Below are 18,493 nucleotides of genomic sequence, written 5' to 3' on the forward strand. Positions count from 1 at the left end.
GCACTTGCGTCTGCAGTGTTCGGAGTCGAACAGTATACTGTTGTCCTTAAACCGTAATGTGACGTCATGCAATTGGAGCCAGGGGATTCCGAAGACGAGTGGGTATGAGCCGAGCTTGGTGACAAAGAAGGGGATAGTTTCATGGTGGGAGTCAATTGATAGCGGTAGGTAGCAGAGGTGGGTAATTTGTCCGGAAGATATGGGCCGTCCGTCGATGACTTCAAGAGTGCGGGGTGATTTAAGGGGGAGAAATGGGAAGTTGTTATGGCGCGTGAATGTTTCATCAATGAATGCGAATCCGGACCAACCGGTATCAATCAATGCGTGAGTTTGAATGGGTATTTTATTGTGTATAATTTTACAAGAAGCAACAAAACGATCCCCATTCAATTAATCCTCCACAGACGATACCGAGAAGCCAGAGATAGAAAACGCAGACAAAGGAGAAACATTGGAAGGTCCCGGGCAGGGGCCATTAATCGAGCCCGGGACTACTGAAAACCCGACCCAGAGGAGGCGGGACTAGCGACCGGTGGAGCAGCGGGGTCGACGGCCGTATGGCTGGGTGCGAGGAGGGCGCCTCTCATAACCGGTTGGTTACCGCGCGGGCGATTGGCAGAGGGGCAGTTGGCAAAGACATGACCGGAGTTGGCGCAGTACATACAGAGATTGTTGTACCTTCGCCATTGTTTTTCGGCGGCAGAGGTTTTGCGTTGTCCATTGATAAAAGTGTATCGTTGTTCGATGGCAGGACGTTGAGTGGGGTGGCTTTGGAGAGCGGAGAGGTCCATTGGGGCGAGGCCTCCAGCGGTATGAGATGGGTGTGCGACAGCAGCGGGGGCGGTGAATTGTCCCATTGTATTCCGAATGGCCCGTTGTTCAGCTTTATGCCCCTGAACCTGGTTGTCAATTGTCATTAACATGGTGGCATATGCCTCTATGGTGTTAGGCCTATCTGCCTGGTATGTTATGGCGTCCTTCAGGTCTTCCGACGGTCCTTCGGTCAGGGCACCGATCTTGGCTCCTTCATTGTAGTCTAGGTAGGCCACAATATGGAGGAACTGCGAGTAATAGTTGGCGAAGTCCCCTTTCCCTTGCTTCAGGGCGACGAGTTGGGGACGGGCGGTATTCTGGGGATCTGGGTCTCCAAACGAGGCTTCCAGGTGGGCAACGAAGGCAGTGATGGACGAAAAGGGGGCAGCAGGGTTAGCATTAATGAGTGGAATGACCTGGTCAAGGGCCCTTCCTTCCAAGTGACTGACGGCATAAATAACCTTTGCTGCCTCGTTTCGGAACCGATCGTGGTTGACTTCAAGTTTCATCCGAAGTTGGGTGATGAATCTGGGGAGCTTGGTGCGGGTGCCATCGAATTTTTCAGGGTCTGGAAACTTTTCAGACCTGAAGGTGGGGACAGGAGCAGGTGGGGGAGCAGCGGCAACGGGGACAGCGACGGTAGGGGCGGAGGAAGCACGGGCGATATTGAGGTCGAGGTTGAGCCGGTTTATCTGCCCCTCGAGGTTGTCAATAGTTTCATTGGCGGCGGTAAGTTGTGTATGAAGGGTGTCCCTTTGGAAGCCGACGTGCTGGACGAGGGTGGCGATGTTGTTGAATAATTCAGTAGAGTCAGCCTCATACATCTGCCTGAATCCTTCTACATCATTGGGTGCAGCCCATACAGTTGGGTCGGGGGTGGACATGTCGTATAATCTAAATGGTAACCATAATAGATACATAAAAAATAGGGTATAACGATTCAGATGATACCGGGGGAGTGTTTGGGCAAGGACGATGAAGCTCTGGCTGCGGATCCCGTCAAATTCCGAATTTCCCGGAGAAAACTCAACAGTGTTACAGGAGTTCTTGCTGGTTCCGAGAGCAATCAGTACGAAATGATTAGTGCAAAGTTTTGCGGGATTGATACAGAAGAGGAGAAAGAGGAAGAAGAATTGGAGTTGGAATTGTCTATAGTGAATAATTACGAAGAGGGGGGAGAGGAGGATTTGTGGAACTATCGCAAGTCCTAAAGGATATCGTGGGGAATTTGATATCATACCTATATTGTATTTTCGTTACTTTAGGTATTAAATCAATTATTGTATTTAGGATTAAGTATAGGAAAATGGAGTTGGATAAACCAGTTCTGAAAATGTAGTTCCCTGTACTGTGAATGCAGTAGAGAACGTCACTTGAGTTACGTCTTTGTAGTCTCGTTAGGATATTGTGAATACTATAGGACGGTATGGCGGGAATGTTTATGGTTGGGGAGAAACAGGCCTCGATATATTAGAATCAGTAAGTCAGGCATGAAGCAGGCTTCAAAGTTCCCAATTCAAAAATATCCGGAGGCGTGAGAACAATCATTTTATTTTTATGAATCGCTTGAGCAGTCGGGAGGGCCCCAAAACCATTATAAATATACAATCAAACAATTGGCATTTCCTCTCGAGTGTACTAATATCGGGGTTGCATCGGACAGTAGTGCTTCATATCGGCCCGAATTGATTGGAGTAGTTTGGCCTGTTGGAAACTATTGTACGACAGTTACGATTGCGACTGTTATTATTAATATGTATTCAGAGTAATACTGAATGCAATATTTCGTATTTCAAATATACGGAAATGAGTAAATGAAATCATGAAATATTCGAAATACATTATTCGAATTAGTTATGTTTAGCAACTATAAAAAGGTATCGTAGGATACCCCGAATTAATATTACTATTTTTATTGATAGGGATTTGAAATTAATAAAATAGAAACCATTCAGACATGAGTATTACAAATACTAGATTGCGGTTAAAAATAAATCAAAATAATATTCAAATATATGAATACGTAATAATGCGATTATTGCAGCAAATATATAAGTATGAATATGATTTTATTTAGAAATTTGAATACAAATAATATATACAGCCTTTATTTCAATGGTAATAAAATGGAGGGAATTTCCGAAATAATTAAAAGTGAAATTGAAATACGAATTTATTATACTCAAATACAAATATAATAACCAAGAAAAATTTAAACCTTAATACAATATGACATAAAAACACCCAAAATGAAATCCCTGTAACCACTGACTGCATAGTCATCAGAACCCCACCCCTTCAATTCCTCTCCCAATGCAATCATTTTGGCCAAAATGCATACATGAACCCCACAGCTTGCTGAACTCCTTTGTTGATAATCCTAACTGTTTTAGTAATGGGGATTATTTGGAAAATTTAGGAAGTGTATGACTTGAGGGTGTTTCTTAGTACTGGTGAAATATATGCTGAAGTGAGCAAGGTAATACGTATTTCAAATCCCGTATTTCAAATTCAAATTTGCTAACTCTAACTCTAGTGGAACAAGAACCAATACAAATCCAGCACATCTGGTTCAGATAGTGAGGGTGTTGTTGTTACCAAAACACCTCCACCCAATCTGCAAAAAAGCTCTTTCAATCCCATAAATGGCAAAACACCAAAAGCCAACAGCAGAACCCCTAAGCCAAACCCAACAGTTGAGTTGAAAAAACCCAAGCCACTGAATCAGTTGGGTGCTGGTGAGCACAATGTCCACCCTAAATAAATATGTTCACCAAATCCATCAAAGACATCACTTGGGTTGGGTAAAAGACAGAGAGTTGATGAAAAGGAGGGTGATGGTGAAATTGGTGTTGCTGTAGGTATTACACTTTACTGCTCTTTTAATAATTTGACTCACATTAAATAGAATAAACAGGTCAAACTCCAAACACCCAAACCCATACCCAAAACAGTGGGACCTACGTCAGTTGTTAAAAGACAAAATCAAGTGAGTAGTAGCACCATTGATGATAAGGTTCTGATGGAAGCTATGTTTAGTGGTGGTATGTATTTCACTTCCAATTGAGATTTATTGTAGACTGATAATATTCCAGCATCAGGTGTTAGAGACTTGATTAATTCCACTTTGAGGTCAAAGGTTCAGGAGTTTGACCTGGAGAAAAAAAGGCTGGTGTTGGAGAAGATTGAGTTGCAGGAGAAATTGGATACTATGAGTGAGCAGGTGCAGAGATTACAGGAGCAAGTTAATACTTTGGAGGAGATTTCTTTTCCACCGGAATTCATGGAGAGACTTGGGACCTTGTAAATTGGTTTTAATATTCTATTTCATATTTCGTATTTCGTATTTCAATCTTGGGTATTTTGTATTAGTTAGCTATTTTTTGTATTTACGTAGGTTTTGTTTTTTCTTATTGGGTTTTTATATTGTTTCTAAATAAAATTTCATTTTATACTTGACTGATTGATTCAAATATGTGTCTATATTGAATTTGATTGAATTAAATGAATCAATTCGTGAAATAATACATATTAAGTAGTTTTATAAATTTGAAATAATACATATTACGTAGGATTATTTCCCTGACTCTTTAAATTAATTCAACTTCTCTTACTTATAGATTGTGATTTATTTATGTAAATAATACGTATTTCTTTATTTCCGATTCACTACTATGCATAATACATATTCCATATTTGAAATTTGCGTATTTAGTATTATAATACATATTCAGGTTCATTAAATCACTTTTGGTTTCTGTTGTTAATATATATTTGCGGCTTCAATCTGCTGAAATGTTTACGGAATATACACTCTTGTTTTTTTTTTTTATTGAATCATACGTCGGGGAATAATTGAATTAATAAAAACATTCGTGGCCAAATTTTTCAGTAGAGGGTAAACTCTGTTTGAGTTTTGCGAACTATAAGGGGGTGAAGATTTGAATGGGAATAACGGCTAATGAAATTGGCAATACTACAAAAGCTTTCGGATTCAATTGGGAACCTTTTCTTACTTTGGATTTATTGATATTACTCCGGTATTTATAAGAATGTTTTTAACAAGTAATATTTACTCAATCAGCAAACGGTACCAACTTGACCGAAGGTACGGGAGATATGGAAGATCTCCAGAGATACCCGCTAAACTTTAATTCTCTGTAATGGTTTGAGCACCCGACTAGTGATCCGAAGGCTTGTCAATGGTTCGGGAGGTTCTCCCGAACGCTTTGGGGGTTATCGGGATGCTATACGAGATTTGTACTAGTGTCTGATGATAGCAGATACAGATTTTTGAAAGCCTCAGCAAACCACCCCGAGAACGAGTGACATCTCTGATGCTCTCTGGAGGACGATTCTTATCCCCTGTCCCTATGCCATACCGGCAGTGATCCTATAGTAAGATAATCACATATACGTATTCACAGAAACACACTCCTCACAATCTCCTGAGCTAGTAGGAAAACTGTTTACCCTTTCCTAAACCCTCCCTAGGGATCAGAAAGGTGTATTAAACTGTCCTGGGCCAATAAAAAAACTATTCACCCCTTCCCATTCAATGCCGAGGTCGTGTCAAGCCCTCCTATACTCTACTGAGCTATTAAGAAAATTATTCAACCCAACTCATACGCTCCCGAAAGATAAGCGAGCGGTCCAATGCTCTCCTGAGCCATTAAAAAAAAATTCAACCCCTCTCACACCCTCCTGACATATAGGGAGCCCTCTCATTCTCTCCTGAGCACCCAGCTGCTCTCCTGACATCCCAGGAGAACCTCGGAAAAGACTCTAACAAGGCGCAGTGGGATTTAGTAACCCAAACCCAAACACATAGTAATATATTAGCATACAAAATTTCTGATGGAGCGTAGAGACAATGTATTTATTTATCCATATCCACGAAAGGAATTCCTACCATTTATTCCTCCTATGCCCTTGGTTAGGCTTCAGAAGGCATTGGTATAATATCTACTGCCTCACTTAGCCCCTCTACCCTATCACCTAGTGTTACGAACCATACGGCTATATTCAACGTATGAGTTATTAGGAAGTCTGGAAGGTTCCGTGGGATTAGTAATTGGTTGTCATCTTCTTACTATATAGAGTTGCTTGTGTCTTCTGTTGTCTTCTTTTCTCTTTCCTTACGCAACATCTTGTATTCTACTGTGGGTTATTACTTTGGGGATTTTCCTCGCTTCAATACATTACTTTTACTCTCAGTCCCCGTTACGTCTGCTGTCCCTTATGCCCGGCGCGCCCGCTGTTATGATCTTCGCCGCCGCTCTATTCCTCACCTCGTTCTGTCCGGTTAACATGCCGACCGCCGTTATCTCCGTCCTCGTACGGACACTTACCTCTGTCCTCGTACGGACACTTACCTCTGTCCTCGTACAGACCTTCGTCGCTGTCCTCTCCTCTGTCCGCGTACAGACCTCTGTCCCTACCCTTGGGTACATCACTGCATCATCCCTCGCCCTCGCGCGAGGCCTGGCCCTTCCCTCGGGGAACCTAACCATGTCCCTCGACCCCTCAGCTTATGCCTCGCCCATGGTTCCTTACACCTAGCCATAGTGACACACCAATGTTGTCCACGTTGCTATGCTCGACCGTAGCTCTGTCTCCCTGAGCTTTGCGATGGGCTTTTGCAGCCCTCCACGCCATGATATCTACTGCCAATGCCTCATCATCTTCCTTCTGCCCCAGCTTCGATATCAACTCCCTGGGCCCTCGTACTTCCTCAAAATATATAGTAATGTTATTAGTACGTTCAGCACCATGTGTAGTTACATAGCGATGTTGACCTTCTCTTCAATCGTTTCTCGTATCACTTCTAGAGTGCCCACTTAGTTTTGTACACTTCTCTTCTTCCATATATTCATCATCCTAGAATACGTTCCTTGACATTGACAAGTCAGCAGGAGCCTTTCACAGGGTTGGAGACGCTTTAAACATGATATCCATATTCTGCCTTGGGTTGAAGTGCACACCTTCTACGTAATCTCCAGTCGTCCAACATCAGAGAACAAACTAGATTCCGATACAGACCAGGCATATGAATGCCGGAGAAATACCATCGAAGAAATCAGGATTCTTTGCATCACGCATCTTGTCGCCTTTGTAATACTTCAGAAATATCACGTCCAGGATTTCTGGAGCCCAGAAGTATCAACGGCCTCCCTGAAGGCTGTTAGAGCCTTCTAAAATGCTAATCAAAGACAAGAAATGTTTACCGAATAGTTGTCAGGGTCATTGATGAGACGGTCCTTTTCGAGTAGATAATTGACTTTGGTGGCCCATTTCTCAGCTGTAAGAAGCTCATTCATCCCATACAGGATGAACTTCGCTATATAGTCTTTGACAGCATAAATAAGGTGTGATCTCACTCGTGAAGATACGATTTGAACCTAGTCGTATAAGCAAGGGCTCCCTGAGCCTTATGGAAGGCTTTAAACCTATTCACACCTGTTCTATTACTTTTAGTCAGATTTAAAGTGGTATTAAAATGATCGCTTGCTTCTGCCTAAAATTTTCGAATATTAACCATAAGAGAGTCAGGTTGTGGCCAAGGTTCCTCAAGCAGTGTATAACACCGGAGAAGCTCTCCGATGTGTTTAATTATTAGCTTGTATTCTGGCAACTTGCTATACGACCTGCCAACTAACTCCGGCCCAGGTGTTCCATGCACGGATGGGAAACCATGATATTGGGTAGCAGGAGGGGTACGATATGACTGTGAAGCAGCTGGTGTACGATAAAGCTCATGCTCATGTCGTAAGGTGCTTAACGAACCAACCGAGGAATTTGGAGATGTAAAGATTGCTCTCTCGAAAGCTTGCCCGGCGCTCAGGGGGTGCTGTTGCATCGTCGGTTTGGGTGGATTAACTGCATCACGATTGCCATGCTTGTACGATAAGTATAGACAAATCAAAGAGTATAGTGGGCACATACCTGCGTTATTTTCACCGGGACAGAGAAAGAAGCAATTGCTTCTTCTACTGGCCTACTTGATCTCTTACGGGAGGCCACAAGATCCCTAACGGAGGCTACAGGAGCCTCCACTGCTCTTTTTCTGAGCCGTGATCCCTATTTTGGGGGAGCCTGAAAATGTCTTCATTCTGGGGGAGTCTGAAATAGTATTCATCCTGAGGGGGGCATTTGTAATGACCGGTTAGATGGTGGTGGTAGTGGGGAGGGCCTACATTCAGAGAGGGGACTTGGTGTTAGTCGGGGTGGAGCTAGGATTGGTGGTGGAGGTGGGAGAATCTCATCTCCAGGTTCATCCTCATCATAGTCAACCACATAGTCATAGTCATCTTCATATATCTACAGGGCAGCGTCGTCCTCCTCTGAATGATCGTCAAGTCTGATCCACCCACGTGAGGAGTATTCCACCACTGCTTGGCCCTCAGGATAGCTATCAAAACTCTCTACAAAGCTCGATGGGCCGTTATCAAAATCTGTGTCCACGTCTGTTGTCGATCCAGAAACTATAGAGTTTATAGAATCTAAAGAGCTGGCCGCACTGGAAACACTCATTGCACCCCGTAAGTGTTTATTAACAGAGGACGAAATTGAAGCACGCTGACTGGGCCTATGGGGAACTGAACGTTTCTGTTATTTTGGTCTGGGAGGCATGCTTGCCGTGCTGGTAGTGGAGCAGAATATGCATCCCGAAAATCTTGACAATGGCCCTCGGGGCCTCTACTATATAATACCCGAAAAGCACCGGTAACTGCCTCGAGGAATCAACTCCGCTGTCAATAAAGGGTACTTTGAGTTTATTGCCGGCGGCTTCGATTTCTATTTTGTATTTGAGGACTTTGGTAGCTGCGGTTGTGAATATTGATTCTAGGATATAGTTATCTTTGTTCGTTTTCTGGTTGGTGATGAGTTGGCAGTCAGGATCTTGGATTTTGCAGTTGATTTTGGTTCTGACATCGGGGGGGGTGTGATTAGCGGATCCCTGCTTGTCTCGATAACGAGTTCCCCATTGATTTTTGTGATTTGTGGTTAAACAGTGGGTCATCTTTAGGTTTTTGTTTCTGCTTGTTGGTGACTGTTGTGAATTCAGTCCCTGTATCTTGGGCGGCGGCGACAGCTTATGATTCGTGTTCGCTGCTGAATTAGGTTGGGCAGGGGGCACAGATATTTCAATTTCTTGCCTTTGTGTAATGGGGTGAGTCGGCTTGCAGCTGGGGCTGGGGGGGCTATGATCGGTCTGTGTTGGTTGGAATCATTCTGTTGGGTCTGCTTCATTGAGGAGGTTTGGTGTTGTAGCCAGTGGAGTTTCTCGTTTATTATGTCAAGGTTCTTAGTTATTTCGAACATTTGTTTTACTGGGATGTTGAGGGTGTGTTTCAGAGCCCCATTTTGCTGGAAAATGAGTTGCTTGCTGGCAGTGTTATCGTGGTTGATTTGGTTGATGTTTTGTTTGATCCGTTCAATAGCGATGGTGACGGCGTTACTAACTACCCATAACATATAGTTCAGGTCTATTCTGGCGTTTGATTCCTGCAGGACAATCCTTGAGTAGATGTAGTAATATCGGGGTGTGTATTGTTCATTGTATGGGGCGTGTTCTGCGAAGATGAAGAATGGTTCATTGTTGAGTTGGATTTGTTCAATGATAGTAGATTGAGTTGATTGAACTTGTTGGGTTTGGTGAAACGTGGTGGTGCGAAAATCCCTGTGGGTAGGGTTGTCACGAAAGAGAAGTTCAGGAAGCCTTGCTGGGACGTGACAGATATCCTGGATTGGTTGAGGACAGGGGAGACTTGTGAAAGTCTTCTTTTCCTGCCTGCAGTGCTCGGTGGGGTAGAGGGGCGTAAGGGGGTTGGGTATACCAGGTTATAAGTTTTTGCTAGGGTCACAAAGATTGTTTTCCTTTGTTAAGCAAGGGGTTTGGGACGGATAAGAGATCACAATTCAGGGACCAGAGTGTCAATAACTTAGCATACAAACAGATTTGCGATAACATTTTAGTATTTTGTGCGGTCTATTGACATACAGGATCCTGTTTGCAAAATGTTTTTATTGGTTTTGTTAGGATTGTAAGTTGTCGATGTTATATATTAGAAGTTAGTTTATGAGTATATTTAAAAATTTTCTTTAGGTTTCGTGGTTAGCGGCTCTCACATAAAACTGACATGTTTCAAAAGAATTAAGTTTGTGGGTCGGAAAAATATAATCCAGTGAGTTACCAGAAGTAATCCATTTGCTTAGTAATTTTGACCAACCCTAACAAGGGGATATGCAAAACCAGACTGCTACAATACACAATATGGAATGTCGGTCATGGATCGTCACTCACATATTGGGTTGCAGGTATTGCACATAGCGTTGTTTGAGATTGAAATCCGATTTAGTGTTAGAAAACACACCGGGCGGTAACCTGGAGGTCAGAATCCGAGTTGGCGTAAGAAGACACAGCGGAGACAAGAAGTGGGATTCGCCCGATGCGGTAACCCGCAGTTCGGAATCCGAAATTTATGTATTCCATCGAAGCAGAGGATGGGGAAACGCGGCATCATTGAATTTCGTGCGCCGTCATGATCGTGGGCTCGAGACGGTGCGTTCGGTGCCATGCAGTCATCGATCGTTGTACCCGCCCGGTGAGTGGCGGCGCCGGGAGTGAACCAGGATGGGTTGCCAAGACTCACAGTGAGTTACCCTACTCAACAGACCCCAACCACCACCTCCGCCCCGGCAATCACGACCACGACCCCCTGTACGCGTATATCTGATGATGGGAATGGACTCGGATCGTCCTGTTCAACCCATAGCCATGGAGCCCGGAATTGTGGGGCGACGGTTCCCAGGCAACCTCAAAATCCTGTCCGACATTGGCCTACTAGATACAAATTTCACAAATTTGCCAGTGTACCAATCTGTAGAAAGGTTTCGTTCAACAGCCATTTACCCTCGACGCTTTGCGGGCCTGCAGTGGCGCCTCAAGTGGCTGGCAGTGAACTGTGGTTTCGAACGATACAATAAAAATGCAACACTCAACAGAAGTTTGACCCAACTCATGTTTGCAATATGAATAGGAATGGTATAGAAGTGTATGCTGGTCCACCAGCAGGCACTGACAGACAAATATTTCTGTAGGTATGCTGCCTAGCAGTCCAAATATTAGATTTTCTGAGATCTTAAAAAGCTATTCTTCAGAGCGATAAAGACTCATCAAAGTGAGATGATTGAGTGCTATCATTCGGAGTGGTTAGTCATATTTCAAAACAACCTGCAGTTGAAAGAAAGTCATGGATTACCACTCATTCTAGATTTCTGCCTGACTGTCTACCCAGGCCACCATCTTACTACCTACCTGCATCACTCACCACCTGCATACGTGCCTACATGCACAACGCAGGGTGTCCAATATGCCGGATACTGCTGAAGCGGTCTCCCAAAGCCCTCTTCCATTGTCACCTCTGTGTTCAAAGATATCCTACTGTCATTGCATAGCGACAAGGGCAGTGCTCGATTTCAACAATGCATTAATCTGAACATGATTCTGTCCGCCTAATAGACGTCTAAAAGGCATGATTCTATACAATGATTTGTCATCAACAGATTATGATTCTGAGTGTTGACTAGGTGGAGCTGGAGGTGGTTCCATCATTATGGATTATAACTCTTTCTATATCACTGTCTATTGCCCTCTCTGCCTTCCACTCTCTCTACCTACCTTCCGATGTATCAGTCTGCATCCCTAGTGGCCTGTACACTATCAGATATGGAGACTTTGTAAGGAAAGGTTAAGTGCCGTCGTCATATGTGGTCATATATATGGGGAAGGGCACTGGGGTGCTAGAGTTATTGACCAGTTTAACTGGAGGACTTCCCGTAGGCTATAGAAGCTGTTCTATTCCTATTTTTCTTCTATTCGATAGGATAGAAACAACCAAAAACAAAAGTGGTTTCCCGTGGATAAACAAAGATCTCTCTGTTCTATTCGATCACTAGTCCAGTTGTGCAGGGATTGGATTCGTTGTAACGAGCAATAGAAATCATATAGAAGGAGCAAACCAGATAGAACCCACCCCCTCGAGGGGGGGTCCTAACGATAGACAACTGGCTGTGATAGAAACCCCATGTTCTATCCGTTGCAACCTCGAATAGAACCTAAATAGCGATAGAACAGCTTCTATCGCCTACGGGAAGTCCTCCACTGTCATAGTGTCATCATAGTAGGTAGTTCCTCTCACGTGATTAACCTGTTATCAACGCCAATGTGCTATTGGTAGGACTCTGAATGTAACCAGGCTGCTAGAATAAATCGCCCAGTTTTATAGGAATAAAGAACTCACGCTGCTATTGTTAGTTTATCAGGATTGAACACAGGGTGATAGAGTCTCTCACTAGTAATATTCTTACGTTTGTCATTGTAGGCGTGTAATCTATGCTATAGATTTCCAATGAGGTGTTCCTATATCTGCCATAGAGCCAAATGTTTCAATTAAATATAGTTCAGACCAATTTGTATGCTGGTTAAAATTTCTTAGAACTAGGACAGGCTGTCTGTGGATGGGTTGCAGACGGGACATACCTGTATGAGGAGCTGAAGAAACAATCTCCAAATCTCGAGTAGCCTTGTCAGAGAGGTGGCCGAATCTAAAATGCCCTGCCAAATTATCAACTCTCACAAACAGAATCTCCAGGTCAACTTCCAACAAAAGGTGGACTCAGAACCGCCACAGGCTGTGAGCTCAGAAATACTGACCTCAGAAATACTGACCTAACTCTCGTTAACAATAAATAAATGGTTAGTAACAGGATATCACTCACATCCACCTGGTCATGCGATATCACCCACATCCACCTGGTCATGCAATATCACCCCCTTCTACCTGGGTTTTACCATGTCAGTTAGTTTCTCCTACCGGTTGCGGGATGGCTGGTGCGCGTTGTAAATACCTACAATTGCGTGCCAATTCAGTGCTTGATTACCTGCAGGTGTTGGCAGTTCTGTAGGATGTGCTGTATTGATTTGGTGAGAGAGGCTGGTAATTATCAGCAGGTTTCATGCCCTATTATTTGCAGACTCCCTGAAGATTGGGTGCTTAATTTGATGGTGGCGGACTTGTCGAATTGCTGCCTGAATTGCTGCAGAATCGCTGCAGATTTGATGCAGATTTGGTGCAGATTTGGTGGTGGTGCAGGCACTCAATTCACTGCAGAGGGAGGTGCTTGATGTGGTGGTGAAGATGTGGTGGCGGAGATTCGTGGTGGAGAGCCGATGGTGGAGGTGGTGTTCAGGTGGGCTTGCGCTCGGTTGCGGATTTGCGCTCGGTTGCGGATTTGCATGGTCGAGAATTTGTACGGGGGGGTTGGGGAAGTGTATGGAGAATCGGATTTGTATATGGAGTAGGTGAATTTCAATGGTTTGCACACCCAAGCTTGTGTGCAGTTCGAATCTAATTCATACATGCAGATAGGTGTTATATGGTCATTCTAGCACCGGTGGTATTATCAAACTTGAATCAGGTATTGTACGCTCAGTGCACCACCTGGAGCAATGCCAAATTAGATACTGTACCATGGTTTCAGCACTAGTAGCATTGTCTAGATCGCAACCATACGGTCGTTACAGAACTTGAACATACACAATTTGTGTCACTGCTAACCTCAACGCTGAGCTCACTTCCCCAAGTTTGCAGAGACACACTTGTCAAATGAGTCCCGTGCGGGGCGATTTTGCAGAGGCAGAGTTGTCAAATACCTCCCGTATGGGAGCATTTTGCAGAGTCAACTGCGTGCACCTGGCTCTCGTACGGGGCGATTTTGCAAAGGCAGAGTTGTCAAATACCTCCCGTACGAGAGGATTATGTAGAGGTAGAGTTGTCAAATACCTCCTGTACGAGAGGACTTTGTAGAGGTAGAGTTGTAAAATACCTCCCGTACGGGGTGATTTTGCAGAGTCAACTGCCTGCACCTACATCCCATACGGGGTGATTTTTCTGGGAATTTTCTGCGCACACCTCCCGTACGGGAGTATTTTGCAGAGTCAACTGCGTGTACCTGGCTCTCGTACTGCCTGCACCTACATCCCGTACGGGGTGATTTTTCAGGGAATTTTCTGCGCACACCTCCCGTACGGTAGGATTTTGCAGAGTCAACTGCGTGCACCTGGCTCTCGTACGGGGCATGCACCTGGCGCTCGTACGGGGCATGCACCTAGCTCTCGTACGGGGCGATTTTGCAGAGGCAGAGTTGTGAAATACCTCCCTCACGGGGCGACTGACTGGTCAATTGGTTGACACCACCTGTCCTACGCCACTTTTGCTAAACTAATCATCATCGGTGTCCTCCACACGCTACAATTTGCAGAAAGCTCGCTGACAGTTTCTACCGTATGGGGCCTCTGGAACAAGCGCCGTCCTGAGCCAATCACCATACGGTGCCGTTGGCAGAGCAAAGCTCTGACAACCTCTACCGTACGCCATCTTTAGCACGGTCGGTTTCATTGAGTACCTCCCGTATACCGCCTTCAGCAGAGGCGGTGCCCTGGAAACTTCACCGTACGGTACTTTGTAGAGATGTAGTGGAATTGAGTGCCTTCCGTACGCCGCCCTCAGCAGAGGTTGTGCCTTGGGAATCTCTCCGTACGGGATCTTTTGGGAGAGTTAGTGCCTTGAGAATGTTCCTGTACGTGACCTTTTAGCACAGTCAGCGCTATCAGATACCTCCCGTACGGAGATTTTCAGCACAGCCAGTGCCTTCGGATACCTCCCATACGGGACCTTTTAGCAGAAACAGTGCCATCGTATACCTCATGTACGGGACTTATTAGCAGGACCAGTGCCATCGGATACCCCCCGTACGACATGCCTTTTACGACTTTGCGAGATTTGACCATTTTAGGCCTAAAATCTAACCTTAAGCCGAACTCCACACCACCCAGAATGGGTATAATGAGAATGACTTCAAATTCGATGTTGAATTGAAGGAAGATGACCGTGAGGTTATCTTTCTTGTCCTATTCGCTGATTTCTTCGGCGTTGCCTGTGGCTTCTTCTTCGTCCCCTTCTCCTAGTGCCGTTGTTGCACCTTCTGCTGGTTGTTCTGCAGGTGGTGCCACTGTAACAGTAGTATTGGTTGTTTTGAATACAGGGCGCTTACTCGTACCATTGACTAGATTCCACATATCATGAACTTTTAATATGCGATAAGGGAGGTCTCTCCAAACAGTGTAATGGCCTTGGCTAGACAGCTTGCATGGTAAAGCGGGAATTTTTACGATGTCTTCGACATGTTTGAAGTGAAACGATAGAGTGTACTTTGATAGTAAAAATGGTTTGGAGTGTATAAGCGTAAATAGTCTGTGGGCTCATAACCTAGAGAAAATCTATGTAGAGAAGTGTAGCAATTGAGCGTTTTGATTCAACTAGCTAGAGGGGAGAATGCCCCGTATTTATACTAAAGAAAGATAATACAAAATATAAAGAATCATAGCCGTATGAGTAATAGAAAAACATGACTAATAAATACCATAGAAAGAATGAGTCAGAAGCCGTGACTCATGATGACAAATGAGAATCCTCCAATACTATGAAACGTGCCGAGCATACTATTTCAAGAGGGGCCACATGTGCAACTGGTGCTGAGTTACTGGCCAATAGTGAGGCTGCTACTGTATGAGTGGCTCCAAACATGGCGACTCTTTGCGGGTTCCTGGCTAGTGAGCTAGGAGGTTTTTGGCCTCCACCTGAGTAGAACTCACCCTCATAGTCAAACGGCCGATGGATTCCTCCAAAGAGTGGGTGCACTCCACTAGAACGGTTGAGTGATAAGGGAGAGTCTTCCACCACTGGCTGCACAATAGGGATGACTCTCCTAGTGGATAGGACCGGAAATGCTGCGAATTGACTCTTCGGTTGCTGTATTTCAGCAATAAAGTCTGGTGGAATGGCCAGGTTTGTCCAGTCAATATCTATAGCATCATTGTCCAGTTCATTCCTCTCCAAATACCTCCGGAGTTCTTCCTGGACAGAGTTGACCTCCATCTTCATATACTCGAGTTCTTCTCTTATGAGGGCATTCTATGCTTCCTGCCACTCTGGTACGATGAGGAGGGCCTGACTGCCCTGGGTCAACTGATTTTGCAGGCTGTGCTGCAAGTAGCTCTGGAGCTCTGTAAAGAACTGTTGGAGGGTAACCTCACCAGTGTCTTGCCAGGCAGGCTCACAACTGGGGATGTAGGTCTATAGAGTGGTTCTGGGCTTCTTGACAAGCTGTGTCTGCCCACTGACATCAAGCTGGAGGGGCACCGGCTGCCATTCAATCTGGAGGGGCAGATCTGGAGCCGGGAAGGCGGACATTTTGTATAAGGGAAGTATAATATGAAGGTGACTTGAGCCTCAAAGATTCTCTGTAATGGGGATCTCTTCGAAGAGAAATAGAATAGGATAGAATAGAGACGGCCATGCAAGATAGACAATCAGGTTGCAGATTATTCAAAGATACTATCGCTAGAACTCAATAATCTTTAAGGGCTCTGCTACGATAAGAACTTTGTTTTTCTTTCTGATGAAGACTGGAGAGAACAGGACTGAAGAGCGAGAATGAACCTGAGTACTTATATTCCGAAGACTTCTGTTCTCTGCTCCTAACTCCTTACTAAGTTCTGGTGACGCCTTTCATCGGTCGGGGAAACAATACCACCGCTACCCCGCTTTTCTCTAAGCGCGAGCAGGTGTTTCCGATACCCAAGGCAACTACTCTTTGTCAAAGCCATTGGAACACCTGCAGCCTTGGTTGCCACACAACCGGGACCTGCATGAATGAACTAACGCTCAGGTGTAAGCTTAATCATTGCTGTAGAACTTCTGCTTATTATAGACTTCCCAGGCATAGTCCCTGCCATTAGTGGTGGAACTGCATACTCAGAGGATGGAGAGGATCACCGGGCAATCAGAGCTTCACTCTGGCTGGCCTTCTAGTCACCGGCGAGGCATAAAATCGTCAGTCATTGCTCCCATCCATAGATCCTCTTCCTAGCGCCCAGAATGTAGTTACTCTAACAGCTGGTAGCTAACCACACTGCCGGTACTTGTATATCACTGTGCAACTGGCTTCTAACAATAACTCTCAGCATGTAACCGGGCCCTGTATGTACTCATACACCAGACAGTTGAAATGGCTCCGTTACAGTCCAGTCTGACGGCCCTGCCAAGGTATCTGTAGATATCTATAATCCAGACCCACCAGTTGCGAACACTGGGCCCTAGCCCATGGTAAAATAGCCCGGGCCACCTGTCTCAACCCACGGCCCATTGATGCCCCTGTTTTATATACGAATTGAACCTATGCGGTGTGTAATACTATTAACTTCTTTTTTATAAACCAACTTTAGGGATCTATTTCATTATGCTATCCCGTTTTTTAATTGTTATGATTTTAAAATCAAAACAGCACTAAAGCTCGTTCCCAACACTAATCCAGCTCTTGGCCAACATGAGTTGTTTGTGTATTCTAACAGGTAATCATTAGCCCAATAGATTTGAGAGGGAGTCGGGGGTCAAACCAATGTGCGAATGAGTGGATGTCTCAATAGGGTTTTGGGCAGTCTCCTGATTCCATCATTTGGGCCGGCAGTACCCAATTGGTGTTCATTAGATTATTGAAAGTTAGACAGAGTTAGAGAGCTTACCATCAGGCTAGCGACTGGCTCTCTGGAGGTGGCTCAAGCAACGGGTAGGCTCATCCTTCATGAACCCAACGAACTCAATCATGCTGCAGGCCCGCGCGCCCCCGTTCTTTCCAATCTCATTGCCCTATTGAGATCATGAACCTACTGTGAATAGATTTCAGTGGTCTTTGTCTCATAATATCCGCCAAGGAGCAGCTTGTATGTCACGATTTCAATGTTGCGATTGTGCTCTCCTATATTGAGAGTGAAGATCATGATGCGGAGGTTAAATGTGTGGATGCGATGCTCATATTGGGCGATGGCTTGTAGGTCATTGGGAGTCATGGTTGTGAAGGTTGATGTTGAGTGGAGTTCGTGTTTGGAGGGTGACATTGAATGAGTGTGGTGGGATTGATATTCACCGTCGAAGGTCTTGGCGTGAGTGCGATGGCTTACATTTTGCTGAGCGATGGTGAGCAATGCCGGCAGCGTTGTGATGGGTGGGCAAAGCCGTCGGCGTTGTGCTAGGCTACGCCGTGGTGCTGGGCTACGCCTTCCATTTAGGAGGAGCAACGCCGTGGTGCTGAGGAACGGCGGTGCCCCTGGTTTTTGCTGGGCTACGTCTTTGGCTTTTGTAGGAGCCACGCCGCCGTGCGGGTCAACGCCGTAGACCGAGTGCTACGCCTTGCTTTTTGGCGGGCAACGCCGGCGGACCGGTGCTGGGTCCGCCTTCCTTTTGCAGGAGCAATGCCGTGGTGCTGGGCTAAGGGTGGCTTTGGCGCGAGTGATCTCGTATGTTTGACGCTAGAAAATTACGGATGGACAGGAAATGATTGTTGTTGCGGATCATTCTGATCTTATGGAGTAGTGAATTTCATTTGGGGAGGAAAGTTGAGCGCGAAAAAGTGCAAGTCTTAGCCCGGGTGAGATTCTATGATGAAGTATACGGGTCTTTCTTGGCGGTCACAAAGATCGACGATTCGGTCTTCTTGGCGCTAGTTGAGGGGGTGGGGATGACAGGGTGGACTGATCGGGGTATCGTGCTGACGATTA

The 18,493-nt window shown here is 45.2% G+C and overlaps 4 protein-coding genes across 4 annotated transcripts; 3 read left to right on the forward strand and 1 right to left on the reverse strand.

Moving 5' to 3' along the window:
- Positions 1-491: 491 nt before the first annotated feature.
- Positions 492-1,697, reverse strand: H6S33_001461 (uncharacterized protein; the record flags this gene model as incomplete). The annotated part of the gene is made up of 1 exon (XM_044832891.1): positions 492-1,697. The coding sequence occupies one exon, from the start codon at positions 1,695-1,697 to the stop codon at positions 492-494; it is 1,206 nt and encodes a 401-aa protein (XP_044693522.1).
- A 60-nt stretch (positions 1,698-1,757) lies between these two features.
- H6S33_001462 (uncharacterized protein) lies at positions 1,758-2,024 on the forward strand (the record flags this gene model as incomplete). Its single annotated transcript, XM_044832902.1, has 1 exon — positions 1,758-2,024. One exon carries the CDS (start codon positions 1,758-1,760, stop codon positions 2,022-2,024), a length of 267 nt encoding a protein of 88 aa, XP_044693523.1.
- A 1,536-nt stretch (positions 2,025-3,560) lies between these two features.
- Positions 3,561-4,120, forward strand: H6S33_001463 (uncharacterized protein; the record flags this gene model as incomplete). The annotated part of the gene is made up of 3 exons (XM_044832913.1): positions 3,561-3,653; positions 3,722-3,857; positions 3,909-4,120. The coding sequence occupies 3 exons, from the start codon at positions 3,561-3,563 to the stop codon at positions 4,118-4,120; spliced, it is 441 nt and encodes a 146-aa protein (XP_044693524.1).
- Positions 4,121-6,054: 1,934 nt separating this feature from the next.
- Positions 6,055-6,375, forward strand: H6S33_001464 (uncharacterized protein; the record flags this gene model as incomplete). Its single annotated transcript, XM_044832924.1, has 1 exon — positions 6,055-6,375. One exon carries the CDS (start codon positions 6,055-6,057, stop codon positions 6,373-6,375), a length of 321 nt encoding a protein of 106 aa, XP_044693525.1.
- Between the last annotated feature and the right edge of the window lie 12,118 nt (positions 6,376-18,493).

The sequence above is a fragment of the Morchella sextelata genome, assembly GCF_020137385.1.
Source record: "Morchella sextelata strain SCLS chromosome Unknown scls_11, whole genome shotgun sequence".
In the NCBI taxonomy this organism is placed as follows: Eukaryota; Fungi; Ascomycota; class Pezizomycetes; order Pezizales; family Morchellaceae; genus Morchella; species Morchella sextelata.